This window comes from Oncorhynchus gorbuscha, unplaced genomic scaffold, assembly GCF_021184085.1.
Source record: "Oncorhynchus gorbuscha isolate QuinsamMale2020 ecotype Even-year unplaced genomic scaffold, OgorEven_v1.0 Un_scaffold_750, whole genome shotgun sequence".
Taxonomy (NCBI): domain Eukaryota; kingdom Metazoa; phylum Chordata; class Actinopteri; order Salmoniformes; family Salmonidae; genus Oncorhynchus; species Oncorhynchus gorbuscha.
The window spans coordinates 290,706-317,077 of record NW_025745793.1 but is presented as its reverse complement, the minus strand read 5'-3'; the positions used below and the strand labels follow the sequence as shown (position 1 = coordinate 317,077).

Below are 26,372 nucleotides of genomic sequence, written 5' to 3'. Positions count from 1 at the left end.
GAAGATATATTTATTGTTTGTACAATTTAATGCAATTTGTTTTTACACAGAAGTGGGTTTCAAATCGCAATTGTTACATGATCAGTGCAAATATTATACTGTCCTACAATATTATTTAAAGTGGAATGAATCAGCTTCTCTGTGTCCCTGTCTTATAATCGTAGAACCTTGGTTTTGATATACTGACACAGACAAAGGGAGGCAGTGGTGCAGTGATTCCTCCTGGAGCGTAGGGGGCGGTGTGTGGAGTTTGGCAGCTTTTCAGACACTAACAGCTTGACAAACACCGCACCATAGGTCAGTAAAAGTTGGAGTGCTTTGGCCTGCAAAAAGAGATATGTTTGGATAGCATGAACAACAAAAGAGCCTTAATAATACTACACTGCTCAAAAAAATAAAGGGAACACTTAAACAACACAATGTAACTCCAAGTCAATCACACTTCTGTGAAATCAAACTGTCCACTTAGGAAGCAATACTGATTGACAATAAATTTCACATGCTGTTGTGCAAATGGAATAGACAACAGGTGGAAATTATAGGCAATTAGCAAGACACCCCCAATAAAGGAGTGGTTCTGCAGGTGGTAACCACAGACCACTTCTCAGTTCCTATGCTTCCTGGCTGATGTTGTGCTTACAGCCCAACACTGTGCAGGACGTTTGGCATTTGCCAGAGAGCACCAAGATTGGCAAATTCGCCACTGGCGCCCTGTGCTCTTCACAGGTGAAAGCGGGTTCACACTGAGCACGTGACAGAGTCTGGAGACGCCGTGGAGAACGTTCTGCTGCCTGCAACATCCTCCAGCATGACCGGTTTGGCGGTGGGTCAGTCATGGTGTGGGGTGGCATTTCTTTGGGGGGCCGCACAGCCCCCCATGTGCTCACCAGAGGTAGCCTGACTGCCATTAGGTACCGAGATGAGATCCTCAGACCCCTTGTGAGACCATATGCTGGTGCGGTTGGCCCTGGGTTCCTCCTAATGCAAGACAATGCTAGACCTCATGTGGCTGGAGTGTGTCAGCAGTTCCTACAAGAGGAAGGCATTGATGTTATGGACTGGCCCGCCCGTTCCCCAGACCTGAATCCAATTGAGCACATCTGGGACATCATGTCTCTCTCCATCCACCAACGCCACGTTGCACCACAGACTGTCCAGGAGTTGGCGGATGCTTTAGTCCAGGTCTGGGAGGAGTTCCCTCAGGAGACCATCCGCCACCTCATCAGGAGCATGCCCAGGCATTGTAGGGAGGTCATACAGGCACGTGGAGGCCACAGACACTACTAAGCCTCATTTTGACTTGTTTTAAGGACATTACATCAAAGTTGGATCAGCCTGTAATGTGGTTTTCCACTTTAATTTTGAGTGTCACTCCAAATCCAGACCTCCATGGGTTGATAAATTTGATTTCCATTGATAATTTGTGTGTGATTTTGTTGTCAGCACATTCAACTATGTAAAGAAAAAAGTATTTAATAAGAATATTTCATTCATTCAGATCTAGGATGTGTTATTTTAGTGTTCCCTTTATTTTTTTGAGCAGTGTATATGAACACACTCTAGTCTGTAGGTAGGCTATATCTTAGACAGTGGTGGCTAGAGCCTGTCATGTTTGTCATTTATTATCATGTCTTGTCCCTGTGCTCCCCATGCTATTCGTTTCCCTCTGCTGGTCTTATTTGGTTCTTTCCCCTCCTTCTATCCCTCTCTCTCCCCCTCCCTCTCTCACTCTCTCGCTCTCTCTTCTCTCTATCGTTCCGTTCCTGCTCCCAGCTGTTCCTATTCCCCTAATCATCATTTAGTCTTCCCACACCTGTTCCCGATCCTTTCCCCTGATTAGAGTCCCTATTTATTCCTTTGTGATCCGTTCCTGTCCCGTCGGTTCCATGTTTTGTATTCACCATGCTGTGATTGTGTTTCGCCCTGTCCTGTCGTGTTTTTTTGCCTTCATCAGATGCTGCGTGTGAGCAGGTGGCTCTATCAACTACGGCCTGCGCCTACCCGAAGCGACCTGCAGTCTGTGGCCGCTTCTCTAGTTATTCCCCTCTACAGACTAGAGGATTTTTGTTATTCCCTGTTTGGATTTAAATAAACTCTGTTTCTGTTAAGTCGCTTTTGGGTCCTCTTTCACCTGCATGACAGAAGGAACCGACCAAGGAATGGACCCAGCGACTTCAGACGCTCGTTACACTGCCGTCGAGATCCAAGGAGCCATGCTCGGCAGACACGAGCAGGAATTGTCTGCTGCTCGCCATGCCGTGGAGAACCTGGCCGCTCAGGTTTCCGACCTCTCTGGACAGTTCCAGAGTCTACGTCTCGTGCCACCTGTTACTTCCTGGCCTGCCGAGCCTCCAGAACCTAGGGTTAATAACCCACCTTGCTACTCCGGGCAGCCCACTGAGTGCCGCTCCTTTCTCACGCAGTGTGAGATTGTGTTCTCTCTCCAACCCAACACATACTCTAGAGAGAGAGCTCGGGTTGCTTACGTCATTTCACTCCTTACTGGCCGGGCTCGAGAATGGGGCACAGCTATCTGGGAGGCAAGGGCTGATTGCTCTAACAAATTCCAGAACTTTAAAGAGGAGATGATTCGGGTTTTTGACCGTTCAGTTTTTGGTGGGGAGGCTTCTAGGGCCCTGGCTTCCTTATGCCAAGGTGAACGGTCCATAACGGATTATTCCATTGAGTTTCGCACTCTTGCTGCCTCTAGTGAGTGGAACGAGCCGGCGCTGCTCGCTCGTTTTCTGGAGGGACTCCACGCAGTGGTTAAGGATGAGATTCTCTCCCGGGAGGTTCCTTCAGATGTGGACTCTTTGATTGCTCTCGCCATCCGCATAGAACGACGGGTAGATCTTCGTCACCGGGCTCGTGGAAGAGAGCTCGCATCAACGGTGTTTCCCTGCTCCGCATCGCAACCATCTCCCTCCTCTGGCTTTGAGACTGAGCCCATGCAGCTGGGAGGGATTCGCATCTCGAATAAGGAGAGGGAACGGAGGATCACCAACCGCCTGTGCCTCTATTGCGGAGTTGCTGGACATTTTGTTAATTCATGTCCAGTAAAAGCCAGAGCTCATCTGTAAGCGGAGGGCTACAGGTGAGCGCAACTACTCAAGTCTCTCCATCAAGGTCCTGTACTACTTTGTCGGTCCACCTACGCTGGACCGGTTCGGGTGCTACATGTAGTGCCTTGATAGACTCTGGGGCTGAGGGTTGTTTCATGGACGAAGCATGGGTTCGGAAACATGACATTCCTTTCAGAGAGTTAGATAAGCCTACGCCCATGTTCGCCTTAGATGGTAGTCATCTTCCCAGTATCAGATTTGAGACACTACCTTTAACCCTCACAGTATCTGGTAACCACAGTGAGACTATTTCTTTTTTGATTTTCCGTTCACCGTTTACACCTGTTGTTTTGGGTCATCCCTGGCTAGTATGTCATAATCCTTCTATTAATTGGTCTAGTAATTCTATCCTATCCTGGAACGTTTCTTGTCATGTGAAGTGTTTAATGTCTGCCATCCCTCCCGTTTCTTCTGTCCCTACTTCTCAGGAGGAACCTGGCGATTTGACAGGAGTGCCGGAGGAATATCATGATCTGCGCACGGTCTTCAGTCGGTCCCGAGCCAACTCCCTTCCTCCTCACCGGTCGTATGATTGTAGTATTGATCTCCTTCCGGGGACCACTCCTCCTCGAGGTAGACTATACTCTCTGTCGGCTCCCGAACGTAAGGCTCTCGAGGATTATTTGTCTGTGTCTCTTGACGCCGGTACCATAGTGCCTTCTTCTTCTCGGCCGGGGCGGGGTTCTTTTTGTTAAGAAGAAGGACGGTACTCTGCGCCCCTGCGTGGATTATCGAGGGCTGAATGACATAACGGTTAAGAATCGTTATCCGCTTCCCCTTATGTCATCAGCCTTCGAGATTCTGCAGGGAGCCAGGTGCTTTACTAAGTTGGACCTTCGTAACGCTTACCATCTCGTGCGCATCAGAGAGGGGGACGAGTGGAAAACGGCGTTTAACACTCCGTTAGGGCATTTTGAGTACCGGGTTCTGCCGTTCGGTCTCGCCAATGCGCCAGCTGTTTTTCAGGCATTAGTTAATGATGTTCTGAGAGACATGCTGAACATTTTTGTTTTTGTCTATCTTGACGATATCCTGATTTTTTCTCCGTCACTCGAGATTCATGTTCAGCACGTTCGACGTGTTCTACAGCGCCTTTAGAGAATTGTCTCTACGTAAAGGCTGAGAAGTGCTCTTTTCATGTCTCCTCCGTTACTTTTCTCGGTTCCGTTATTTCCGCTGAAGGCATTCAGATGGATTCCGCTAAGGTCCAAGCTGTCAGTGATTGGCCCGTTCCAAGGTCACGTGTCGAGTTGCAGCGCTTTTTAGGTTTCGCTAATTTCTATCGGCGTTTCATTCGTAATTTCGGTCAAGTTGCTGCCCCTCTCACAGCTCTTACTTCTGTGGTCCGGTTCCGCCCAGGGAGCTTTTGATCTTCTAAAAGAACGTTTTACGTCCGCTCCTATCCTCGTTACTCCTGACGTCACTAGACAATTCATTGTCGAGGTTGACGCTTCAGAGGTAGGCGTGGGAGCCATTCTATCCCAGCGCTTCCAGTCTGACGATAAGGTTCATCCTTGCGCTTATTTTTCTCATCGCCTGTCGCCATCTGAGCGCAACTATGATGTGGGTAACCGTGAACTGCTCGCCATCCGCTTAGCCCTAGGCGAATGGCGACAGTGGTTGGAGGGGCGACCGTTCCTTTTGTCGTTTGGACAGACCATAAGAACCTTGAGTACATCCGTTCTGCCAAACGACTTAATGCCCGTCAAGCTCGTTGGGCGTTGTTTTTCGCTCGTTTCGAGTTTGTGATTTCTTACCGTCCGGGTAGCAAGAACACCAAGCCTGATGCCTTATCCCGTCTGTTTAGTTCTTCTGTGGCTTCTACTGATCCCGAGGGGATTCTTCCTTATGGGCGTGTTGTCGGGTTAACAGTCTGGGGAATTGAAAGACAGGTTAAGCAAGCACTCACGCACACTGCGTCGCCGCGCGCTTGTCCTAGTAACCTCCTTTTCGTTCCTGTTTCCACTCGTCTGGCTGTTCTTCAGTGGGCTCACTCTGCCAAGTTAGCTGGTCATCCCGGTGTTCGAGGCACTCTTGCGTCTATTCGCCAGCGCTTTTGGTGGCCGACTCAGGAGCGTGACACGCGCCGTTTCGTGGCTGCTTGTTCGGACTGCGCGCAGACTAAGTCGGGTAACTCTCCTCCTGCCGGTCGTCTCAGACCGCTCCCATTCCTTCTCGACCATGGTCTCACATTGCCTTAGACTTCATTACCGGTCTGCCTTTGTCTGCGGGGAAGACTGTGATTCTGACGGTTGTCGATAGGTTCTCTAAGGCGGCACATTTCATTCCCCTCGCTAAACTTCCTTCCGCTAAGGAGACGGCACAAATCATTATTGAGAATGTATTCAGAATTCATGGCCTCCCGTTAGACGCCGTTTCAGACAGAGGCCCGCAATTCACGTCACAGTTTTGGAGGGAGTTCTGTCGTTTGATTGGTGCGTCCGTCAGTCTCTCTTCCGGGTTTCATCCCCAGTCTAACGGTCAAGCAGAGAGGGCCAATCAGACGATTGGTCGCATACTACGCAGCCTTTCTTTCAGAAACCCTGCGTCTTGGGCAGAACAGCTCCCTGGGCAGAATACGCTCACAATTCGCTTCCTTCGTCTGCTACCGGGTTATCTCCGTTTTCAGAGTAGTCTGGGTTACCAGCCTCCTCTGTTCTCATCCCAGCTTGCCGAGTCCAGCGTTCCCTCCGCTCAGCGTTTGTCCAACGTTGTGAGCGCACCTGGAGGAGGGTGAGGTCTGCACTTTGCCGTTACAGGGCACAGACGGTGAGCCGCCAATAAACGCAGGATTAAGAGTCCAAGGTATTGTTGCGGCCAGAGAGTGTGGCTTTCCACTCGCAACCTTCCTCTTACGACAGCTTCTCGTAAGTTGACTCCGCGGTTCATTGGTCCGTTCCGTGTCTCCCAGGTCGTCAATCCTGTCGCTGTGCGACTGCTTCTTCCGCGACATCTTCGTCGCGTCCATCCTGTCTTCCATGTCTCCTGTGTTAAGCCCTTTCTTCGCACCCCGTTCGTCTTCCCTCCCCCTCCCGTCCTTGTCGAGCGCACCTATTTACAAGGTACATAAGATCATGGACATGCGTTCTCGGGGACGGGGTCACCAATACCTAGTGGATTGGGAGGGTTACGGTCCTGAGGAGAGGAGTTGGGTTCCGTCTCGGGACGTGCTGGACCGTTCACTCATCGATGATTTCCTCCGTTGCCGCCAGGATTCCTCCTCGAGTGCGCCAGGAGGCGCTCGGTGAGTGGGGGGGTACTGTCATGTTTGTCATTTATTATCATGTCTTGTCCCTGTGCTCCCCATTCTATTCGTTTCCCTCTGCTGGTCTTATTTGGTTCTTTCCCTCCTTCTATCCCTCTCTCTCCCCTCCCTCTCTCACTCTCTCTCTCTCTTCTCTCTATCGTTCCGTTCCTGCTCCCAGCTGTTCCTATTCCCCTAATCATCATTTAGTCTTCCCACACCTGTTCCCGATCCTTTCCCCTGATTAGAGTCCCTATTTATTCCTTTGTGATCCGTTCCTGTCCCGTCGGTTCCATTTTTGTATTCACCATGCTGTGATTGTGTTTCGCCCTGTCCTGTCGTGTTTTTTGCCTTCATCAGATGCTGCGTGTGAGCAGGTGGCTCTATCAACTACGGCCTGCGCCTACCCGAAGCGACCTGCAGTCTGTGGCCGCTTCTCTAGTTATTCCCCTCTACAGACTAGAGGATTTTTGTTATTCCCTGTTTGGATTTAAATAAACTCTGTTTCTGTTAAGTCGCTTTTGGGTCCTCTTTCACCTGCATGACAAGAGCCCATCCTCCAGACTTCTCCCTCCACCAGCCTCCACTGATCTGGAATACCATTTGTTCAATATATTGCACGATAGAAAAATCATTTAGTGAGCAGTCCAAATTATAACATAAGAATACAAGTATTATTGAAAGCAGTTTCTCTAACTAACCTGAGCTGGTAATATTTGGTCCGGTACCAAACTGTAGTTAGCGGTGAGTTTGGTGTCCTCCCTCTGGCTGGTTGAGGTACTGTGTCCAGTCTCCTCATCGTTCATCAAGAGGGGCCTTTCCTCATCAGAACTTTCATTGACACTTGACCCCCCCGCCACAGGATCAAAGGTCATGACATCTGTCACCAGGACAAGGTGGGACATTCTCTTATTAAGTATTTTCTAGGGAGGGAGTGAAAAGTGAGGATGACCCATTAGATCGCATTGCCTGCTACTGCTACACAGAACCACTGAATGGTGGTCATTATTACACATCACAAGATTGCCTTACTAGACAATTGAAGGGCTATATACACCATCTAAAACCCTCCGATAGGCCTAAATCACAATCTATAATACTCAATTCTCCTGTTGTCAATTTCCAGTTTAATTTCAATTTGCCTTATACAATTCCTTTTAACAGTACACAGAGATTTGTCAATATTAATCTACTGTAAAACTTCAATTAAATGCAGACTCAAATAGCCGACTGTCCCTTTTAATAGCCGGGAGACGGCAAACATTTCAGCAAATAAACGCTGGGTGTAAATGTTTATTAGGTTACCATTAATTGTTTGAGGTTTAATGTTCGATTAATTACATTAAATAATTCAGTAATGACTCGAAAAACAATGTCAATTGTAAGAAACTGCTAGCCATTGACTGCTAACAGCTGAGTACTGCTAGCTAACTGGTAAGCACAAAAACAGTCAACAATTTTGGGAGTACAGGGCCCGGTTGCATAAAATATCTTAGGCATTTTCCTTAAGGGTTTACATTAAGGAATAATTTTCCCTTACATAAGGGAATTGTTTAAGGGCATTGCTTAGAGCCCACCAAATATTTCCTTAGGTATGGGCATACTTAAGGGGTTTTACAGTAGTTTGAAGGCACATATGGCAGAAAGAGTATCTGATTACCATGGAGATTACCTGATTCACTGACTAAGCTTCTCATGAAAGAAATCGCTTTCATTTTGTGAGATAGAAAAATAGAACTTCAAGACAGAATACCCTGATTGTTTCAAAAGATAATAAACCAAGTTTCTCAGAGTTACTTTTTTCTTAACTTGTTTATACTACTTTCTATTCCGTCAAGCTAGTTTACAGAGTAGCTATAGCTAACTAGCCAGCTAGCTTTGTAGAGATGGATTGTGCATTGTGCATCTTCCATTGTTTAGCTAAGTAGCTAACATTAGCTGGTTGATGTTTTCCATTTGTAACCACAGCAGACGAAAGCAACAAATCAAATCAAATGTATTTATATAACCCTTATTACATCAGCTGATATCTCAAAGTGCTGTACAGAAACCCAGCCTAAAATCCCAAACAGCAAGCAATGCAGGTGTAGAAACATTCACCTCCACAAATGCTGTTTACATTGACATCCATACATCCATACTGAAAGAAGAAGTTAAGGGACCTCATGGGTACTCTTAACTTTTTCACTTAAAATGTTTTGTGCAACTGACTTAAAGTTAAGATCAGATCGCCCTCTAGTGATGAAATAACAGACGAAAATCCACAGTCAGGAAAAAAATCTGTCAAGGAAGCATTTTTCTGGGGGGGCAGTGTGCAAATGCTAACAGATTAGTGCAGGTAATGAAGAAATTGATTATAATGCTGGAATTAAACAATTATCTATGTGTGCTTCGAATAGAATCTTGTCTCTAATAAGCGCTTGTTGTGTTCAGTGATTTAAGCAAATAAACGCCAGGGTTATTAATCAAAATTTAACGCTATGCATATTATATCCCATTGCCTTCCCGAAACAGCATGGACAGAAAAGCCTTGCCAAAGACAACGCAGACACAAATCAATAGAGTCATAGACCGAACATGGTGACATCATGATGTACCTACCTGGGCCTCGTCTCTGACAAAGCACATCTCCTCTAGAGTTTCAGTCAGTGCCCTCAAGCAGTGGGCCGTATCCCAGTACACAATGAACAGCTGAGAGGGTAAGAGTGAGAGAGAGAGACAGAGAGAGAGACAGACAGATAAAGAATGAGACAGAAAGAGACAAAAAGATACACAAAGACAGTAAGATGGACAGACAGAGAACGTAATGGGGACATTTTAAATGACTGAAGTTGGGATCAACACAATGTTTAGCATATTTGGAGTTATTGTAATGCATCATTTCCAGGGTTCCATTTGTGACACTCAAGGTGCAGGTTGATGGTCACTAGACTTGTTATGGATTCTTCTCATATCTGTTGATAGTGGTTGATGCCAGACTGGAGGTACAAGGACCGAGGACACTGATCATTCACTATTGTATTGGTGGCATTCTGTGGCCACTGTGATTCTGTAGCAGCTGGCAAAGTCGCTGCCTTTATCGTTTTGACTTAGTACGTGTCAGAACATTTGGTGCTGTCTGATTAGGATATAAAGGGCCTGTCCCAGAGGCCAGTTAGACATTTTCTCTGCTTCTGTGCTGGGTGGTGTCTCCCTGTTGCAACTTAGATTTTTGACTGACTTTGTCTGTGGCTGCTCTTTTGTTCCCCTGGAAATTCCTATCACAATGAAACCACACAGTCGTATCAATACATCGATATATAACTTCATAATTGATCGTTCGAGGGACCCGGTTACAGATTCATACCACAACAAACAGGCATTTAGAAGTAACCTCAATTGCCAGAAAGGGAGAGTGATAAAAATGTTTGACACAAAATGTCTGCCCTCTCGGATTGAGTTGCCTTTCTGTGCCGGTTCACGCTGCCTACCTGTAGACTCCCAGTACAGTTCTGCACCCAGTCAGCCACGCCTACAAGCAGCTTATGCCGGCTCAGCCTCTCATTCACCTGGATGAGTCGCACGTCAATGTTCATGTTTATCTGTAGGACGACCATTAAACATTACAGGTACATCTAAAATCCTAACGTTTCAGGGTCTTACAACTGGTTGCAGGCTATAGACCAATATCTCTATATAATTCAGACATGGAAATCATGATGTTTAATAATGAACCATATTGGTTTCAAAGTGTCTGTGAATGTTTTGCTTCAATCCTCTTGAGTGTGACATAGCTACATAGTCTATTTATTTGCTTCCACAAGCACAGATGCATTCCTATTAATATCTATGCATCATTTATGTTGCTACCGCAGCTCACTAATAGCACTGCGATTAAAGATTGGATTGCATTTATAAGTGAGCAAACCATTAAGGTTCTTAAGCTCTCTCAGACTGAAAAACAGATGGAACACCCACCTCCTTGTTACTATAGTGGAGGATGACAATGATGGCTGTGGTGAGGAAGATGGAGGCCAGACTGACAGACAGGCAGAGGACCCAGTAGTCAGTGACTGAGAGATAGAGGTGAAGAGTGGAGAACACAGCACACCATATCACCACATATAGAATCTGGAGGGGAGATAAAAAAAACGATACACAGTATAAACTAAACATACAAAAAACAAGCACTAACTCTGGACAGATACCGGATACATTAGTAAAAGATCTCCTGATGGCGTATGAGATTAACTGATACTGGACACTATAGTGTGAATCATGTAAAAGATGCAAATATAACAGATACAATGGACCCTTGAGTTATGAACCAATACTTTGAGGGACCCTACCGGTGCCATGATGAAGTGGAAGAGAGAAGAGTTAAAGAACAGGTATCTCCTGACTGAGGGCACGTCCAATGCTATTTCCAGAGGTGTCTCAAAGTCTGCTACAGGAATCTACATTGGAGAAATCAACACATGGCAATAATGTTTTCTAAATGTCATTTTCCATGCAATGGCTTTCATACTATACCAAAACACATTCCACATTAACAAGATAAGGGGAAAAAGATAAGATGGGGGGGGAGTGCTTTGATCTGGGTGGTCAAAAGGTTGTCAAAGTGTGTGTGTCTGTGAGTGTGTGGATGTGGAAGTGTATGTGTATGTGAGTATGATCTCTAACATAAAAGCCACTCACTGTGTCTGTGTAAATAATCTGTGCTCCACAGGCAGCAGCACTACAGCCATTCCACACAAGTGGGTATTGCCACGTAACGATGTGTTTCTATCGTCATTCCTGTGTCAAGTTTTGTGTGCCACAGAGCTTCTTGACAGAATTAAAAGACAGCTGATGTAAGCACACAAACCTTTTGTAGTTATATGTACAATCCATAAACAATGATTTAATTAAGCAACTTTTATTTTCAATATAAGGTGTTCATTTAATATTGGGGGGGGGGGGTTCTTCTCTCCTAGGACAGCCAGGGACAGCACCTCCATCTTGACGGACGACTGACTAGCAGAGACGCTCAGCGCAGACAAAGGCATAACCCTCGTTGCATTCAATATCAATCCACAGCGTTTGATAGTTTGTATTTACACAGTTTTGAGCCTTTCCACCATTAGGGTCTGATTTAAACCAGTCGGTAAATTCCACCTTGGACCCATCAGTCCACATCCACCTCCCCTCCTTAACAACGTCAGACAACCCTATCCAGGTGTAGAACTCTAAAGGGTCGAACGTCTTGATTAGGGTTTTGATTAACTGGTGTTCAGCCTCACTGTGCACAGAGGCCAAGTTCGCTCCCTGAGTCACACAGTAGGACACAGCGTCTGCCCAGTCCAGTCCTGTGGCAACATACTTATAGCAGCGTCCATAAAGTCACTCCTGGTCAGGAGTGTCGTGTTCAGCATCCAAAGCAAGACTGAGATAACACAGAAGAACACAAACATGGTTCTAGTTGGGCTGGTAGGCAGGTAGGTATGCTGGGCTGGGCTGAAGTGGGTCCTGTCCTTTTATCGGATTTACAAAGAGAAGGTGCGGCTGGTAGGTATCATGTCAAAGGTGGATCATGTACAGACGTGGCACATTCACTATCGCAAAGTAAATATTAGGCATATAAAAATAAACCTCAACCTTTACTGAAGCTGTTTAATCGGTAGAACAAAAAACTGACTCTAAATAAAAGAAGAAACTAAATAAGGAAATCAAAGAGTTTAAGAACGTTATTTCTCACTTCCCTCATTAAGGTCTGCTCCAGGTTGGAGCGAGCGGTCGCATCCTCACTTCGGTCCGCAGGTAGTATAACTTTTTCATTACATTTCATTATAGTACAACGGTTTGATTTGTCTAATCTTAGCAATTTCTTCTTAGCTAGCTACATAGCCGTCTTTGTATCAAAGATAATTGCGCAATTATCGTATTTCGTCCTCCTAACGTAGTCTACACTGCTATTCGCCCAGCAGCTAGCCAGCTAGCAAACGTCCACCGTCTACCGAATAGCAGCACTGTAGAAACTATTACACTCAACTGAACGACTTGATTAGTGTAGTGTTAGCTAGTTACATAGTTGTCTTTGCTGTCTTCGTATCCAAGATAATTGTGTAGTTTAGAGTTTGTAGTCTTAGAGTGATTATCTTAATTTACCGAGGTTAGCTAGCCAGCTATTTGTCGTCCTTAACGTAGGAGACACTGCTAGCTAGCCAACAGCTAGCCAACGTCTACCGAATAGAACTTCCGCACTCAACAACCCGGTCGCATTCCGCTTCGCTCCACAGGTAGTATCACATTTTCATTTCATTTCATTACAGTACAACGGTTTGATTTGTTTGATCGTAGCTAGCTACATAGCCGTCTTTGTATCAAAGATAATTGTGTAGTCTAGAGCGATTTCCTAGGTTAGCTAGCCAGCTATTGTCGTTCTTTTAACGCAACGTAATGTAATCAACACTGCTAGCTAGCCAGCTAGCCCCCGAATAGCAGCACTGTAGAAACTATTACACTCAACGGAACGACTTGATTAGTGTAGTGTCAACAACGCAGCCACTGCCAGCTAGCCTACTTCAGCAGTACTGTATCATTTTAATCATTTTAGTCAATAAGATTCTTGCTACGTAAGCTCAACTTTCTGAACATTCGAGACGTGTAGTCCACTTGTCCTTCCAATCTCCTTTGCATTAGCGTAGCCTCTTCTGTAGCCTGTCAACTATGTGTCTGTCTATCCCTGTTCTCTCCTCTCTGCACAGACTATACAAACGCTCCACACCGCGTGGCCGCGGCCACCCTAATCTGGTGGTCCCAGCGCGCACGACCCACGTGGAGTTCCAGGTCTCCGGTAGCTTCTGGAACTGCTGATCTGCGGCCAACAAGGCAGAGTTCATCTCAGCCTATGCCTCCCTCCAGTCCCTCGACTTCTTGGCACTGACGGAAACATGGATCACCACAGATAACACTGCTACTCCTGCTGCTCTCTCTTCGTCCGCCCACGTGTTCTCGCACACCCCGAGAGCTTCTGGTCAGCGGGGTGGTGGCACCGGGATCCTCATCTCTCCCAAGTGGTCATTCTCTCTTTCTCCCCTTACCCATCTGTCTATCGCCTCCTTTGAATTCCATGCTGTCACAGTTACCAGCCCTTTCAAGCTTAACATCCTTATCATTTATCGCCCTCCAGGTTCCCTCGGAGAGTTCATCAATGAGCTTGATGCCTTGATAAGCTCCTTTCCTGAGGACGGCTCACCTCTCACAGTTCTGGGCGACTTTAACCTCCCCACATCTACCTTTGACTCATTCCTCTCTGCCTCCTTCTCTCCACTCCTCTCCTCTTTTGACCTCACCCTCTCACCTTCCCCCCCTACTCACAAGGCAGGCAATACGCTCGACCTCATCTTCACTAGATGCTGTTCTTCCACTAACCTCATTGCAACTCCCCTCCAAGTCTCCGACCACTACCTTGTATCCTTTTCCCTCTCGCTCTCATCCAACACTTCCCACACTGCCCCTACTCGGATGGTATCGCGCCGTCCCAACCTTCGCTCTCTCTCCCCCGCTACTCTCTCCTCTTCCATCCTATCATCTCTTCCCTCTGCTCAAACCTTCTCCAACCTATCTCCTGATTCTGCCTCCTCAACCCTCCTCTCCTCCCTTTCTGCATCCTTTGACTCTCTATGCCCCGCATCCTCCAGGCCGGCTCGGTCCTCCCCTCCCGCTCTGTGGCTCGACGACTCATTGCGAGCTCACAGAACAGGGCTCCAGGCAGCCGAGCGGAAATGGAGGAAAACTCGCCTCCCTGCGGACCTGGCATCCTTTCACTCCCTCCTCTCTACATTTTCCTCTTCTGTCTCTGCTGCTAAAGCCACTTTCTACCACTCTAAATTCCAAGCATCTGCCTCTAACCCTAGGAAGCTCTTTGCCACCTTCTCCTCCCTCCTGAATCCTCCTCCCCCTCCCCCCCCTCCTCCCTCTCTGCAGATGACTTCGTCAACCATTTTGAAAAGAAGGTCGACGACATCCGATCCTCGTTTGCTAAGTCAAACGACACCGCTGGTTCTGCTCACACTGCTCTACCCTGTGCTCTGACCTCTTTCTCCCCTCTCTCTCCAGATGAAATCTCACGTCTTGTGACGGCCGGCCGCCCAACAACCTGCCCGCTTGACCCTATCCCCTCCTCTCTTCTCCAGACCATTTCCGGAGACCTTCTCCCTTACCTCACCTCGCTCATCAACTCATCCCTGACCGCTGGCTACGTCCCTTCCGTCTTCAAGAGAGCGAGAGTTGCACCCCTTCTGAAAAAACCTACACTCGATCCCTCCGATGTCAACAACTACAGACCAGTATCCCTTCTTTCTTTTCTCTCCAAAACTCTTGAACGTGCCGTCCTTGGCCAGCTCTTCCGCTATCTCTCTCAGAATGACCTTCTTGATCCAAATCAGTCAGGTTTCAAGACTAGTCATTCAACTGAGACTGCTCTTCTCTGTATCACGGAGGCGCTCCGCACTGCTAAAGCTAACTCTCTCTCCTCTGCTCTCATCCTTCTAGACCTATCGGCTGCCTTCGATACTGTGAACCATCAGATCCTCCTCTCCACCCTCTCCGAGTTGGGCATCTCCGGCGCGGCCCACGCTTGGATTGCGTCCTACCTGACAGGTCGCTCCTACCAGGTGGCGTGGCGAGAATCTGTCTCCTCACCACGCGCTCTCACCACTGGTGTCCCCCAGGGCTCTGTTCTAGGCCCTCTCCTATTCTCGCTATACACCAAGTCACTTGGCTCTGTCATAACCTCACATGGTCTCTCCTATCATTGCTATGCAGACGACACACAATTAATCTTCTCCTTTCCCCCTTCTGATGACCAGGTGGCGAATCGCATCTCTGCATGTCTGGCAGACATATCAGTGTGGATGACGTATCACCACCTCAAGCTGAACCTCGGCAAGACGGAGCTGCTCTTCCTCCCGGGGAAGGACTGCCCGTTCCATGATCTCGCCATCACGGTTGACAACTCCATTGTGTCCTCCTCCCAGAGCGCTAAGAACCTTGGCGTGATCCTGGACAACACCCTGTCGTTCTCAACTAACATCAAGGCGGTGGCCCGTTCCTGTAGGTTCATGCTCTACAATATCAGCAGAGTACGACCCTGCCTCACACAGGAAGCGGCGCAGGTCCTAATCCAGGCACTTGTCATCTCCCGTCTGGATTACTGCAACTCGCTGTTGGCTGGGCTCCCTGCCTGTGCCATCAACCCCCTACAACTCATCCAGAACGCCGCAGCCCGTCTGGTGTTCAACCTTCCCAAGTTCTCTCACATCACCCCGCTCCTCCGCTCTCTCCACTGGCTTCCAGTTGAAGCTCGCATCCGCTACATGACCATGGTGCTTGCCTACGGAGCTGTGAGGGGAACGGCACCTCAGTACCTCCAGGCTCTGATCAGGCCATACACCCAAACAAGGGCACTGCGTTCATCCACCTCTGGCCTGCTCGCCTCCCTACCACTGAGGAAGTCCAGTTCCCGCTCAGCCCAGTCAAAACTGTTCGCTGCTCTGGCCCTCCAATGGTGGAACAAACTCCCTCACGACGCCAGGACAGCGGAGTCAATCACCACCTTCCGGAGACACCTGAAACCCCACCTCTTTAAGGAATACCTAGGATAGGATAAAGTAATCCTTCTCACCCCCCCTTAAAAGATTTAGATGCACTATTGTAAAGTGGCTGTTCCACTAGATGTCATAAGGTGAATGCACCAATTTGTAAGTCGCTCTGGATAAGAGCGTCTGCTAAATGACTTAAATGTAAATGTAAATGTAATAAGCTGTCCAAAAGCTCTGATGCTGCACGACCGAAGGTAATCGCCTTGTTCCGCCCCAGTCCCACCCCTGCTGACCACTTCCCTTCTCCATTCATCATTGAGCGTTGGTTGTTTAGCTATCGGGAAGAGGTGTCCAGAGAATTTGGCAACATAGCCACTCCACTCCAAATGCAATCACTACAGCCATTCTAGATAAGGGGGTATTGCCACATAACCCAGTGGTCATATCAACTCTGCATCTGTGTTCTTCTCAGAATTTCTGTTCCAAGTTTTGGTACAGGGCTTTTTGACACAAACATAACACACCCTGGATGTGATGTTTTAGACATCAACTTAGACTTTTGAGGTAACATTTTCAACATTAACTGCTGTTCAGTTGTAATTACAATGAATGAAATATACTGATTTTTAAAGAACATAACTTAGAAATACCTCATGAGCTTAGTACACTGGTCTTACCCTCATAACTCAAAATACAGTGCCTTGAAAAGTATTCATCCCTCTTTGCATTTTTCCTATTGTGTTGCATTACAACCTGTAATTTACAGTTTTTCTCAGTCGCTTTGGTGCATTTCTTAGATCAAAAGTGCAATTCTTGATACTACTTGTACAAATTCCAAATCATCTAATCACTTGTGCACATCTTTAAAGCAATTTCTTATTCCTTTGAACAAATTGCAATTGATAATGTACAAGTGTCAGCTTTTTTCCACATGATCAATTGCTCATGTTATGTTGATCAAAATATAGTAGATGGTTCTCTGTTGAATAGTCTTACCCCTCAAAACATCTAGGCATTAGTTCCTTGCATAAGCCATTACATGCTAAATTGTTTAACTATTTGTCATAAAATGTCAAGCATAGTTTTACACATTTCTATTAGACCTTTTGCACAAAAACGTGAATTGATGAATCATGCAGGTGAAATTGACCCTCACACTTGAAGGAATGTAAAAGTGTTAGTTCAACCAACAATCAACCAGTTGTCTAAATTGCTCAAAGGTGCATCTCATGAAGAATCAATTGACAAGCATATATAGACAGACCACAACACAGAGTTGCAATTTTCCAATAATGGATGGACCAGGAAACGAACAGGATCAACAGCCAAGAGGAGGAAGAAGAGGAGCAAGGATACGTGGTGGAAGGCAAAACAGAGGAAGAGGCAGAAGAGGACATAGGCGCATATCTGATGACATAAGGGCCACTATTGTAGACCATGTTGTCAATCATGGCCAAACAATGGCTGAGGCAGATCGAAGGGTGCAGCCGAATATTGGGAGATCAACCGTGTCCTCAATAGTTCAAATGTTTCGAAGAGAGAACAGGTATGTCCACCAATGTACAGTGCACTGTTACTGTATATAAGCAGTATACTGTATACTTCCTACAATGCTTCATATTACAGCAGTCCACTTGTATTTCACAGCATACAGAAATATACTCTATACAGATACATACTGCACCTTACATGCACCCACCTGTATGTTTTACAGTAAAATGTGTGTTTGCATAGTTTTTGTCTATGTGAAAGTGTGCGATGCATCACTGCATTTTTCCCCAAATAGGACTGCAAGATTACCTCAAACCGGTGGCAGAGGACGCCTTTTCACACCTCAACAGGAGGAGGCTATTTGCACCATGGTCCTAGCAAACAATGCCATGAGACTCAGGGAAATACAACGGACCATTATAGAAGTCAACGATATCTTTGAAAACATCCATATGGTTAGCATCTCAACCATCTACAGGTTGCTGCATAGAAACCAGATGAGTATGAAACAGCTGTACCGTGTACCATTCCAAAGAATGAGGACAGAGTTAAGGAGCTACGGTACCAGTATGTACAGGTAAAACATATATCTATGTAACTACTTTACAGCAACATTTTATAGTGATACATAGTACAATAAGCATAAACTGCACACATTTCCATTGCTGTGGAAGGAACATGCAATATATGTACATTTTATGTCACTCTTCCTTACCAAAACAAATTCAACTGTGTGTTCTGGGATATAGCGTATAATGGAGTTGGAATCAAGTGAACCTTCTCACAACTTTGTATACGTGGATGAGGCTGGCTTTAACCTGACCAAATGCAGAAGGCGGGGTCAAAATATCATCGGTAACAGAGCTACTGTGGATTTGCCAGGCCAAAGGGGAGGAAATATCACCATGTGTGTTGCTATTTCGGAGCATGGTGTCCTAACCCATATCCCCCTTATAGGGCCATACAACACCCAGCATCTACTCAACTTTTTAGAGACTCTCTACAGGGCTCTCATCCCTGATGATGAGAGGGGTCTGTTTAGAGAGGATTTGCCAGAGTATGTGGTCATTTGTGATAATGTGAGTTTCCATCGATCAAACATCATAAGGCAATGGTTTGTGACCCACCCGAGGATGCTCATAGAATTCCTCCCACCTTATTCACCATTCCTTAACCCAATTGAGGAGTTATTTTTAGCATGGAGGTGGAAGGTGTACGATCGTCAGCCACACACACAGATGACCCTGCTGGCTGCAATGGATGCAGCATGTGAGGACATCACAGTAGACGCCTGCAGAGGATGGATAAGGCATTCCAAAAGATTCTTTCCACGTTTGCATTGGAAGGGAAAATATCCGGTGTGATGTGGATGAGAATATGTGGGCCGACAGACAGGAACGTCTGAATGTGTAGTGCTGCGGGCAAAGTTGTGCCTTCGAGGTGTTTTCCTGTGTTTCTTTCTAATTTCGTTTTTTTTCCTTTGTGCCCCTTGGGTTGTCCAGTATCTTTCAATCAATAACCCACATACAGTAATATGTAAATAGTACTGTTTAAATTGATATATGCCATAGAAGTGCAGTCTTGTGCATTTTCAATAAGGTAACTGTCATCCAAACTGTAGCCTAAGTTTACATCAGGTAATACTGTCAAAGTACCAAGTTACATTGACAACATGCCTAAACATTTTGACGACCTTGTTCGTGAACAATGACTCAATGACTTATCATTCTGATGACACTGACATGATCATTGGCATGAATACTTACTTTTGAGAGATGTACTAAGGATTTTTAGTGACTGACTAGCTTCAGAAACATATCTATTGTATATTGCAGTTTGTACAAATTGTTCTGAGAAATGCACTTGTTATATTGCACATGTTAGGGATGATGTGAAAAATGCACCAAAGCGACTGAGAAAAACTGTAAATGAATTTCATGTAATGGACATACACAAAATAGTCCAAATTGGGGAAGTGAAATGAAAAAAATGGCTGGTTTCAAAAAATGATTAAAAAAAAAGGAAAAGTGGTGCGTGCATATGTATTCACCCCCTTTGCTATGATGTCCCTAAATAAGATCTGGTGCAACCAATTACCTTCAGAAGTCACATCATTTGTTAAATAAAGTCCACCTGTGTGCAATCTAAGTGTCCCCTGTTCTGAAAGGCCCCAGAGTCTGCAACACCACTAAGCAAGGGGCACCACCAAGCAAACGGCACCATGAAGACCAAGGAGCTCTTCAAACAGGTCAGGGCCAAAGTTGTGGAGAAGTACAGATCAGTAGTTGGGTTATAAAAAAATATCTGACACTTTGAACATCCCACAGAGCACCATTAAATCTGAATATGGCACCACAACAAACCTGTCAAGAGAGGGCCGCCCACCAAAACTCACAGACCAGGCAAAGAGGGCATTAATCAGAGAGGCAACAAAGAGACCAAAGATAACCCTGAAGGAGCTGCAAAGCTCCACAGCAGAGATTGGAGTATCTGTCCATAGGACCACTTTAAGCCGTACACTCCACAGAGCTGGGTTTTACGGAAGAGTGGCCAGAAAAAGCCATTGTTTAAAGAAAAAAAAAGCATACAAGTTTGCTGTTTGCCAAAGGCATGTGGGAGACTCCCCAAACATATGGAAGAAGGTACTCTGGTCAGATGAGACAAAAATGTAGCTTTTTGGCCATTACGGAAAACGTTATGTCTGGCACAAACCTAACACCTCTCATCACCCTGAGAACACCATCCTCACAGTGAAGCATGGTGGTGGCAGCATCATGCTGTGGGGATGTTTTTCATCGTCAGGGACTGGGAAACTGGTCAGAATAGAAGGAATGATGGATGGTTCTAAATATATGGAAATTCTTGAGGGAAACCTGTTTCAGATTTCCAGAGATATGAGACTGGGATAGAGGTTCACCATCCAGCAGGACAATGACCCTAAGCATACTGCTAAAGCAACACTTGAGTGGTTTAAGGGGAAACATTTAAATGTCTTGGAATGACCTAGTCAAAGCCCAGATCTCAATCCAACTGAGAATCTGTGGTATGGCTTAAAGATTGCTGTACACCAGCGGAACCCATTCAACTTGAAGGAGCTGGAGCAGTTTTGCCTTGAAGAATGGACAAAAATCCAAGTGGCTAGATGTGCCAATCTTATAGAGACATACCCCAAGAGACTTGCATCTGTAATTGCTGCAAAAGGAGGCTCTACAAAGTATTGACTTTAGGGGGTGAATAGTTTTGCACGCTCAAGTTTTTTTGTGTTTTTTTTGTCGTGTTTCTTGTTTGTTTCACAAGAAAAAATGTTTTGTATCTTCAAAGTGGTAGGCATGTTGTGTAAATCAAATGATACAAACCCCCCCAAAACATCTATTTTAATTCCAGGTTGTAAGGAAACTGTCACGACTTCCGCCGAAGCTGGTGCCTCTCCTTGTTCGGGCGGCGTTCGGCGGTCGTCGTCACCGGCTTTCTAGCTGCCACCGATCCACATGTATTTTTCCATTTGTTATGTCTTGATTATACACACCTGGTTCCCATTACGTTATTATTATTTCCCTATTTAACCCTCTGGTTCTTTTTATGTTTTGTGCGTGATTGTTCCTGTTTGTGTTAGTCTTGTGTGTTAGGGATTGTTATCCCCACATGGATTTATTGTACTGTTTATTTTTCCCGAGTAAAGTACGTTATTTTTACTCAGTTCTGTTTCCTGCGCTTGACTCAGTTCTGTTTCCTGCGCTTGACTCCGTCCTCACCTATACACCACTGACGCTGTTAGCAACAAAATAGGAAAAATGCCAAAGGGGGATGAATACTTTCGCAAGCCACTGTGTAAGGATAGGCCGGGATGTGAATATGGAAACATTGCCTTTGCCAGTGCCAGCAGTATACCACCCTGCATCCCACTGCTAGCTTGGCTCTGAAGCTAAGCAGGGTTGGTCCTAGATGGAAGACCAGATGCTGCTGGAAATTGTGTTGGAGGTGCAGTAGGAGGCACTCTTTCCTCTAGTCTGAATAATATACCCCAGGGCAGTGATTGGGGACATTGTCCTGTGTAAGGTGCAGTAATTTGGATGGAATGCTAAAACGGGTGTCCTAACACTCTATGGTTATTAAAAATCCTACCTAATTATCCCCAGCTTTAAATAGGCTCATTCATCCCCTTTAGCTCTTCCCCAGGTCAGTGCTGGAAATGAGAATGTGTTTTCAGTCAAATTACCTGGTAAAATAAATCAAATAAAAGGTGCATAGCTGAAAAGGAGCGATCGGATTGAATCCCGTCCTCACTCATGGTTTATGTTTTGCTGTCATTTAAGACCTATAGCTTCAAAATATGTTTAACTACCATGTTGATCTCATGGAATGTCAGTCGTTGCATGCAAAGCTTTATCTATGAATATGAGCGCTTGCATTTCTCCAGCCCTATTCCTCAGCTTAGCAAAATATAAGTGTGTGGGGTACAATTTGCTGTCTCATAAATTCAGGATTGTGGCATTAGCATGGGTCATGTTTTTCTTCATGAAAGCTTTTTAGATTGGACTTAACAGTAGGCCTATATTTTGATGAGACATAAGACAGTCTGAGAGAGGAAGTGAGATAGCGAGCTATTCTAGTTTAACCTCCCCCACACAAATGGACAGGCTGCTTGACATAGAGCCAACGGATGAGAATAAAGAGTGCCAGTGGGCGCCCAGAGAGAGAGATGGAGAGAGAAAGCAAGAGTTTGTGTGTGTGTGTGCGTGCGTGCGTGCGTGCGTGTGTGTGTGTGCACTGACCTGGAAGCCTTCCCTCTCCAGCAGAGCCCTGCAGAATGACAGATCAAACCTGGGGTTCAGCATGGAGGAGGTGGGTACTGCCAGCACACACTGACCTGGAGGAGAGAGAAGGGGGGGTGATAGATAGATAGATAGATAGATAGATAGATAGATAGATAGATAGATAGATAGATAGATAGATAGATAGATAGATAGATAGATAGATAGATAGATAGATAGAGGGAAGAGAGGGAAGTGTGTGTTAAGGTTGACAGTAACACATTCTGACAGAGATTGTAACAGTGATAACAAAGGAGAGTGAGTGAGAGAGTCAAAAGAGAGAGAGAATCAAAAAGGTAGAGAGGAAAAGGACCATGGGTAAAACCAGGACATTGTGAAAAGTGTTAGTTTATCCAGAAAAACTTGCCAAGAGGCAAAACAAAGAACAAGGAAGAGAAACAAAAATGATTTTGACAAACAGGATATGCCGCATGATAAGACTTTTACCCATAGTACAGTTTGATAACTATGTTACCACGCACCATTCCTCCATCTAGATGTTCTTCTGTTTTCTGTCTGGATCTTGGATGATCGTCGTAGTTCAACTTCAACATCGCTCTCGTCTGAAGGCACAGAAGTCTTGTCCTCCATCTCATCCATGATGACGAGACCCTGAACGAGCAAAAAACGGTGATACAGTTGAATCAAAATCCCCAACCATAATACAGACGAAGTGAGTAAGAGTGAATGGCCAGTGTGATGACTGCCAGTGTGATATACAATGCAGCAACACAGTTCCATTAGCCTGGTCTCAGATCTGTTTATGCTCTCTTGTCAACTCCTACAATGACTAGAGGAGGCAGCACAAAAATATCTGGGTCCAGGCTACAGCTTTTTTTGCTCAAGCAGAGAGATGCGTTGGCATAATTATGACACCACTTCCTAGTTCCCATGTATCGTAGACTGTCAGATACAGTATGTGTGTGATGTATACACGGTATTATGAAGTGAGTACTAACACTACAGCTTGCAAGAAGCACAAGCAGCACATTGCAGTGGCATGCAAAACAAACAAAGACATTGAAATTGAGAAAAATTTGACCAAATATTCCCTCAGTAGATCATGTTTTCCTGAGGCATAGTTTAAACTGTAATCTCAGGTATAGCAGAACTACAATCTTGTGTAATGTTGTCGCGTGCGCAGAATCTGTTCACACGAGATGAATTATACCGTGACTCTACTGGAGAACAGATGTCAAAGGGCTGAAGCTGACGCCCCCCTCTGAGACTATCACTTTATCTAGCAATGGCATCAAATGCCAAAGTTTAACGTTGGAGACGTCAGTGCCCTATGATTCGAAAGCAACCAGAAATCACATCACTACTCCTTTTTAGAACGGATTACATTGCTCTGCTCTGTTATTTCAGCATCTTGGAGAAACCAACAGAATAATTCAACTGTGCTGCCAAGGATTTCAGATTCAGCCCTTTCAACACAAGTTTAAACAATCATTTAAGTCGTAGACTGAGTAGACTGTTTTACTGTCATTGTACTTTCCTTTACTATCCAAGTATACTGAACTTAGGTGTAGCGAAAGGCAACTACACTTGTCTTTCAAATGTGAACATTTCTCTTTTCTCAGGCTACACTCTTCACAGGTATCTGTTGAAAGTGGTTAAACTGTACCACGGTTATAAGATAAACATACTGCACCTCAATAGGCACTGTCTTCAACGCACCATACACAGCCAAATTACCACTTTCCTTTCAGCAGCTACAAAATCTGTGAAAGAGAAATAATGAAAATAGAGAAGAGACTGAGAGAGCAGCTATATCTTTGTTCTTTCTCTCCCTCTCTCCCTCTGGCGCTTTGTCTCTGTCGTTTGCTTGTTAGAGAGGGAGCTAATTTTTTCCACAAATGCTGTCGGCGAGGTTGATTTCAAGTTGTCTCCTTGTCCCTACCGTAGTTCTCTCTCCCCCTCTCCCTCATTCTATCTCTCTCCCCCTTCACTCTCTCTCATTCTAATTCTCTCCCCCTTCTCTCTCGCTCTCTCTCTTTCACTCTCAGGCACACACTCTCTTACTCTCACTTCCTCCCTGCTGTCAGTGAGTTGTGACATCTTGCCAACTTTGAAACAGTTTGACTCTATATGTTTCTGTGCACGTGTTGTAAAGAAAAGTGCATGTCTACAATGTTATGCGAATGAGTGTATGTAGCTGTGTATAACCATGTGATCTCTGTGTGTGTGTGTGTGTGTGTGTGTGTGTGTGTGTGTGTGTGTGTGTGTGTGTGTGTGTGTGTGTGTGTGTGTGTGTGTGTGTGTGTGTGTGTGTGTGTGTGTGTGTGTGTGTGTGTGTGTGTGTGTGTGTGTGTGTGTGTGTGTGTGTGTGTGTGTGTTTGTCCGTGTATGCAGGTTTAATGACAGAGAATAACAAAATATTTTAAGCAAGAACCATCGCTTCCGCTTGTCTCAGTACTCCCCTCGTGTTTTCTCTTGATCTAGTCCCTTCCGAACTCTAGGTATGGTTCTTAAAGATGCAAACAATTTCAGAGAATCATAAAGTTTAGCAGTGACAGTGAGGTGCTGAACGTAAAGGAAGACACATGACTAATAGGAGAACTCACCAGAGACTATTTAATGTAGAGGCTATTACACGATCAAGAGCTTCCTACCCACCCGCATTCAACGTAATACAGTTACAGTATTACAGTGTGACCCTCTTCCCTTCCAACTACACTGCAATGCCTCTGGAACCAGACTTCCTGTATCCCCCTGTATTCTTTCATTTACTACCCACTTTAAGCCCCCCTCCCCTTCCCCCCACACACAATCTCTAACTCTCTCTCTCAAGTCAATTTCAGTTTAAGGGGTTTATTGGCATGGGAACCTCTCTCTCCCAGCTTTGTGACTTAGATCAGCCGGACCACATGACTGGTGGAATGCGGCCTATGCTTCTCAGCCCAGCAAAGAGAGTAGAGTGAGTGAGAAAGTGAATGAGAAAATGAGTCCAAATGGGTATTGTCTGCATGCATAACCATATCTGTGTAGGGTCCCGTGTTAATGACATAGCAATGTATCAAAACACAATGACAACAAGCTTTCTTTAACAAATGGATATAAGCTGGCAGAGTAGGATCCTACTTGAACTATATGAGGCATCAATGCGCGCGCGCGTGCGCACACACACACACACACACACACACACACACACACACACACACACACACACACACACACACACACACACACACACACACACACACACACACACACACACACACACACACACACACACACACACACACACACACACACACACACACACACACAAACAAACTCATACACACTATTCCTTACCTACCTTAGATTGTTGTTGTTATCCTAGCCAGTGTGGGTGTGGATCTGGATTTCTGGGAAAACAGCAGCTGTTCTCCAGGCTGTCATGACTCTGGTCTGGTGGTCTGCTGCTGGGGGCTGGGACTGTCACACATTAACACATGCCCCAGAGCCCAGAGGGGCACAGTGAGAGGTCACACAGGCATGCACGCACACACAACTCTGCATTGACATATCATATACGGTCTCTAGGACAAATGTGCACAGGTGCATGCACGCACGCGCGCACGCGCAGACACACATACACAGACACACACTAACACAGGCACGCACACACACGTAGACTTGGGCGGATCACATACGGTCTTTGGGACGGATACGCACGTACACACTGACAAATGAGAACAGGCAGAGTGATGTATGCTATTGATTGTAACTTGGTACCGTGGAAATCTGTATAATTTTGTGAGACTAACCAGTTGACCGGAAAGAAGATTATCTAGAAACCACAATCTGATGACTCATGTGATAAAAGTGTGAACAATGTTGACTTGGTGTTTCAATGTTTTTTTACTCTGGACAAAGCAGACTACAAGAAACCTTGTGACTGGGACATGGCACAAAACGGGCATGGTGGCCAGTCTTTCACTTCACTAAAGTGCTCAGGCTAGTACGCCATCTTGTGTGAAGGAGTTAATAAAACGGAATACTTAGTTGTGCGAAGCACTAGTTATCCTCCTTGATGTCAAGAGTGATTAACACAATGTTTAGCATATTTATATATTTTCCCATGATGTAATTCCCATGATTTCCAGTGTGCTGTTTGTAATGGTCACTAGACTAGATGCTGTATGTTATGGAT

The 26,372-nt window shown here is 45.6% G+C and overlaps 1 protein-coding gene across 4 annotated transcripts; it reads right to left on the bottom strand.

Moving 5' to 3' along the window:
* Window positions 1-6: 6 nt before the first annotated feature.
* Window positions 7-25,687, bottom strand: LOC124020043 (transmembrane protein 268-like). 4 transcript variants are annotated; one of them, XM_046335470.1, is made up of 10 exons: window positions 25,536-25,642; window positions 23,886-23,955; window positions 22,714-22,843; window positions 22,193-22,287; window positions 10,695-10,802; window positions 10,324-10,476; window positions 9,837-9,947; window positions 8,968-9,057; window positions 7,068-7,289; window positions 7-323 (listed from the first exon to the last, which is right to left on the bottom strand). In XM_046335470.1, exons 3-10 carry the CDS (start codon window positions 22,829-22,831, stop codon window positions 153-155), a joined length of 1,068 nt encoding a protein of 355 aa, XP_046191426.1. In that variant the 5' UTR covers window positions 22,832-22,843; window positions 23,886-23,955; window positions 25,536-25,642; the 3' UTR covers window positions 7-152. The 4 variants fall into 4 exon arrangements, with proteins under 4 accessions (XP_046191426.1, XP_046191427.1, XP_046191425.1 ...); XM_046335471.1 differs by lacking the exon at window positions 23,886-23,955 and having other exon boundaries at window positions 25,536-25,687; XM_046335469.1 differs by lacking the exon at window positions 25,536-25,642 and having other exon boundaries at window positions 23,912-24,221.
* Between the last annotated feature and the right edge of the window lie 685 nt (window positions 25,688-26,372).

Coding starts and splice junctions, on each gene's coding strand:
- LOC124020043 (XM_046335468.1), bottom strand. CDS start 22,972: ATGGAACTGTGTTGCTGCATTGTATATCACACTGGCAGTCATCACACT. Junction 10,803..22,192: donor TGGAGAGGGAAGGCTTCCAG/GTCAGTGCACAC, acceptor TCTCCAATGTAG/ATTCCTGTAGCAGACTTTGA. Junction 10,477..10,694: donor TCCACTTCATCATGGCACCG/GTAGGGTCCCTC, acceptor TCTCCCCTCCAG/ATTCTATATGTGGTGATATG.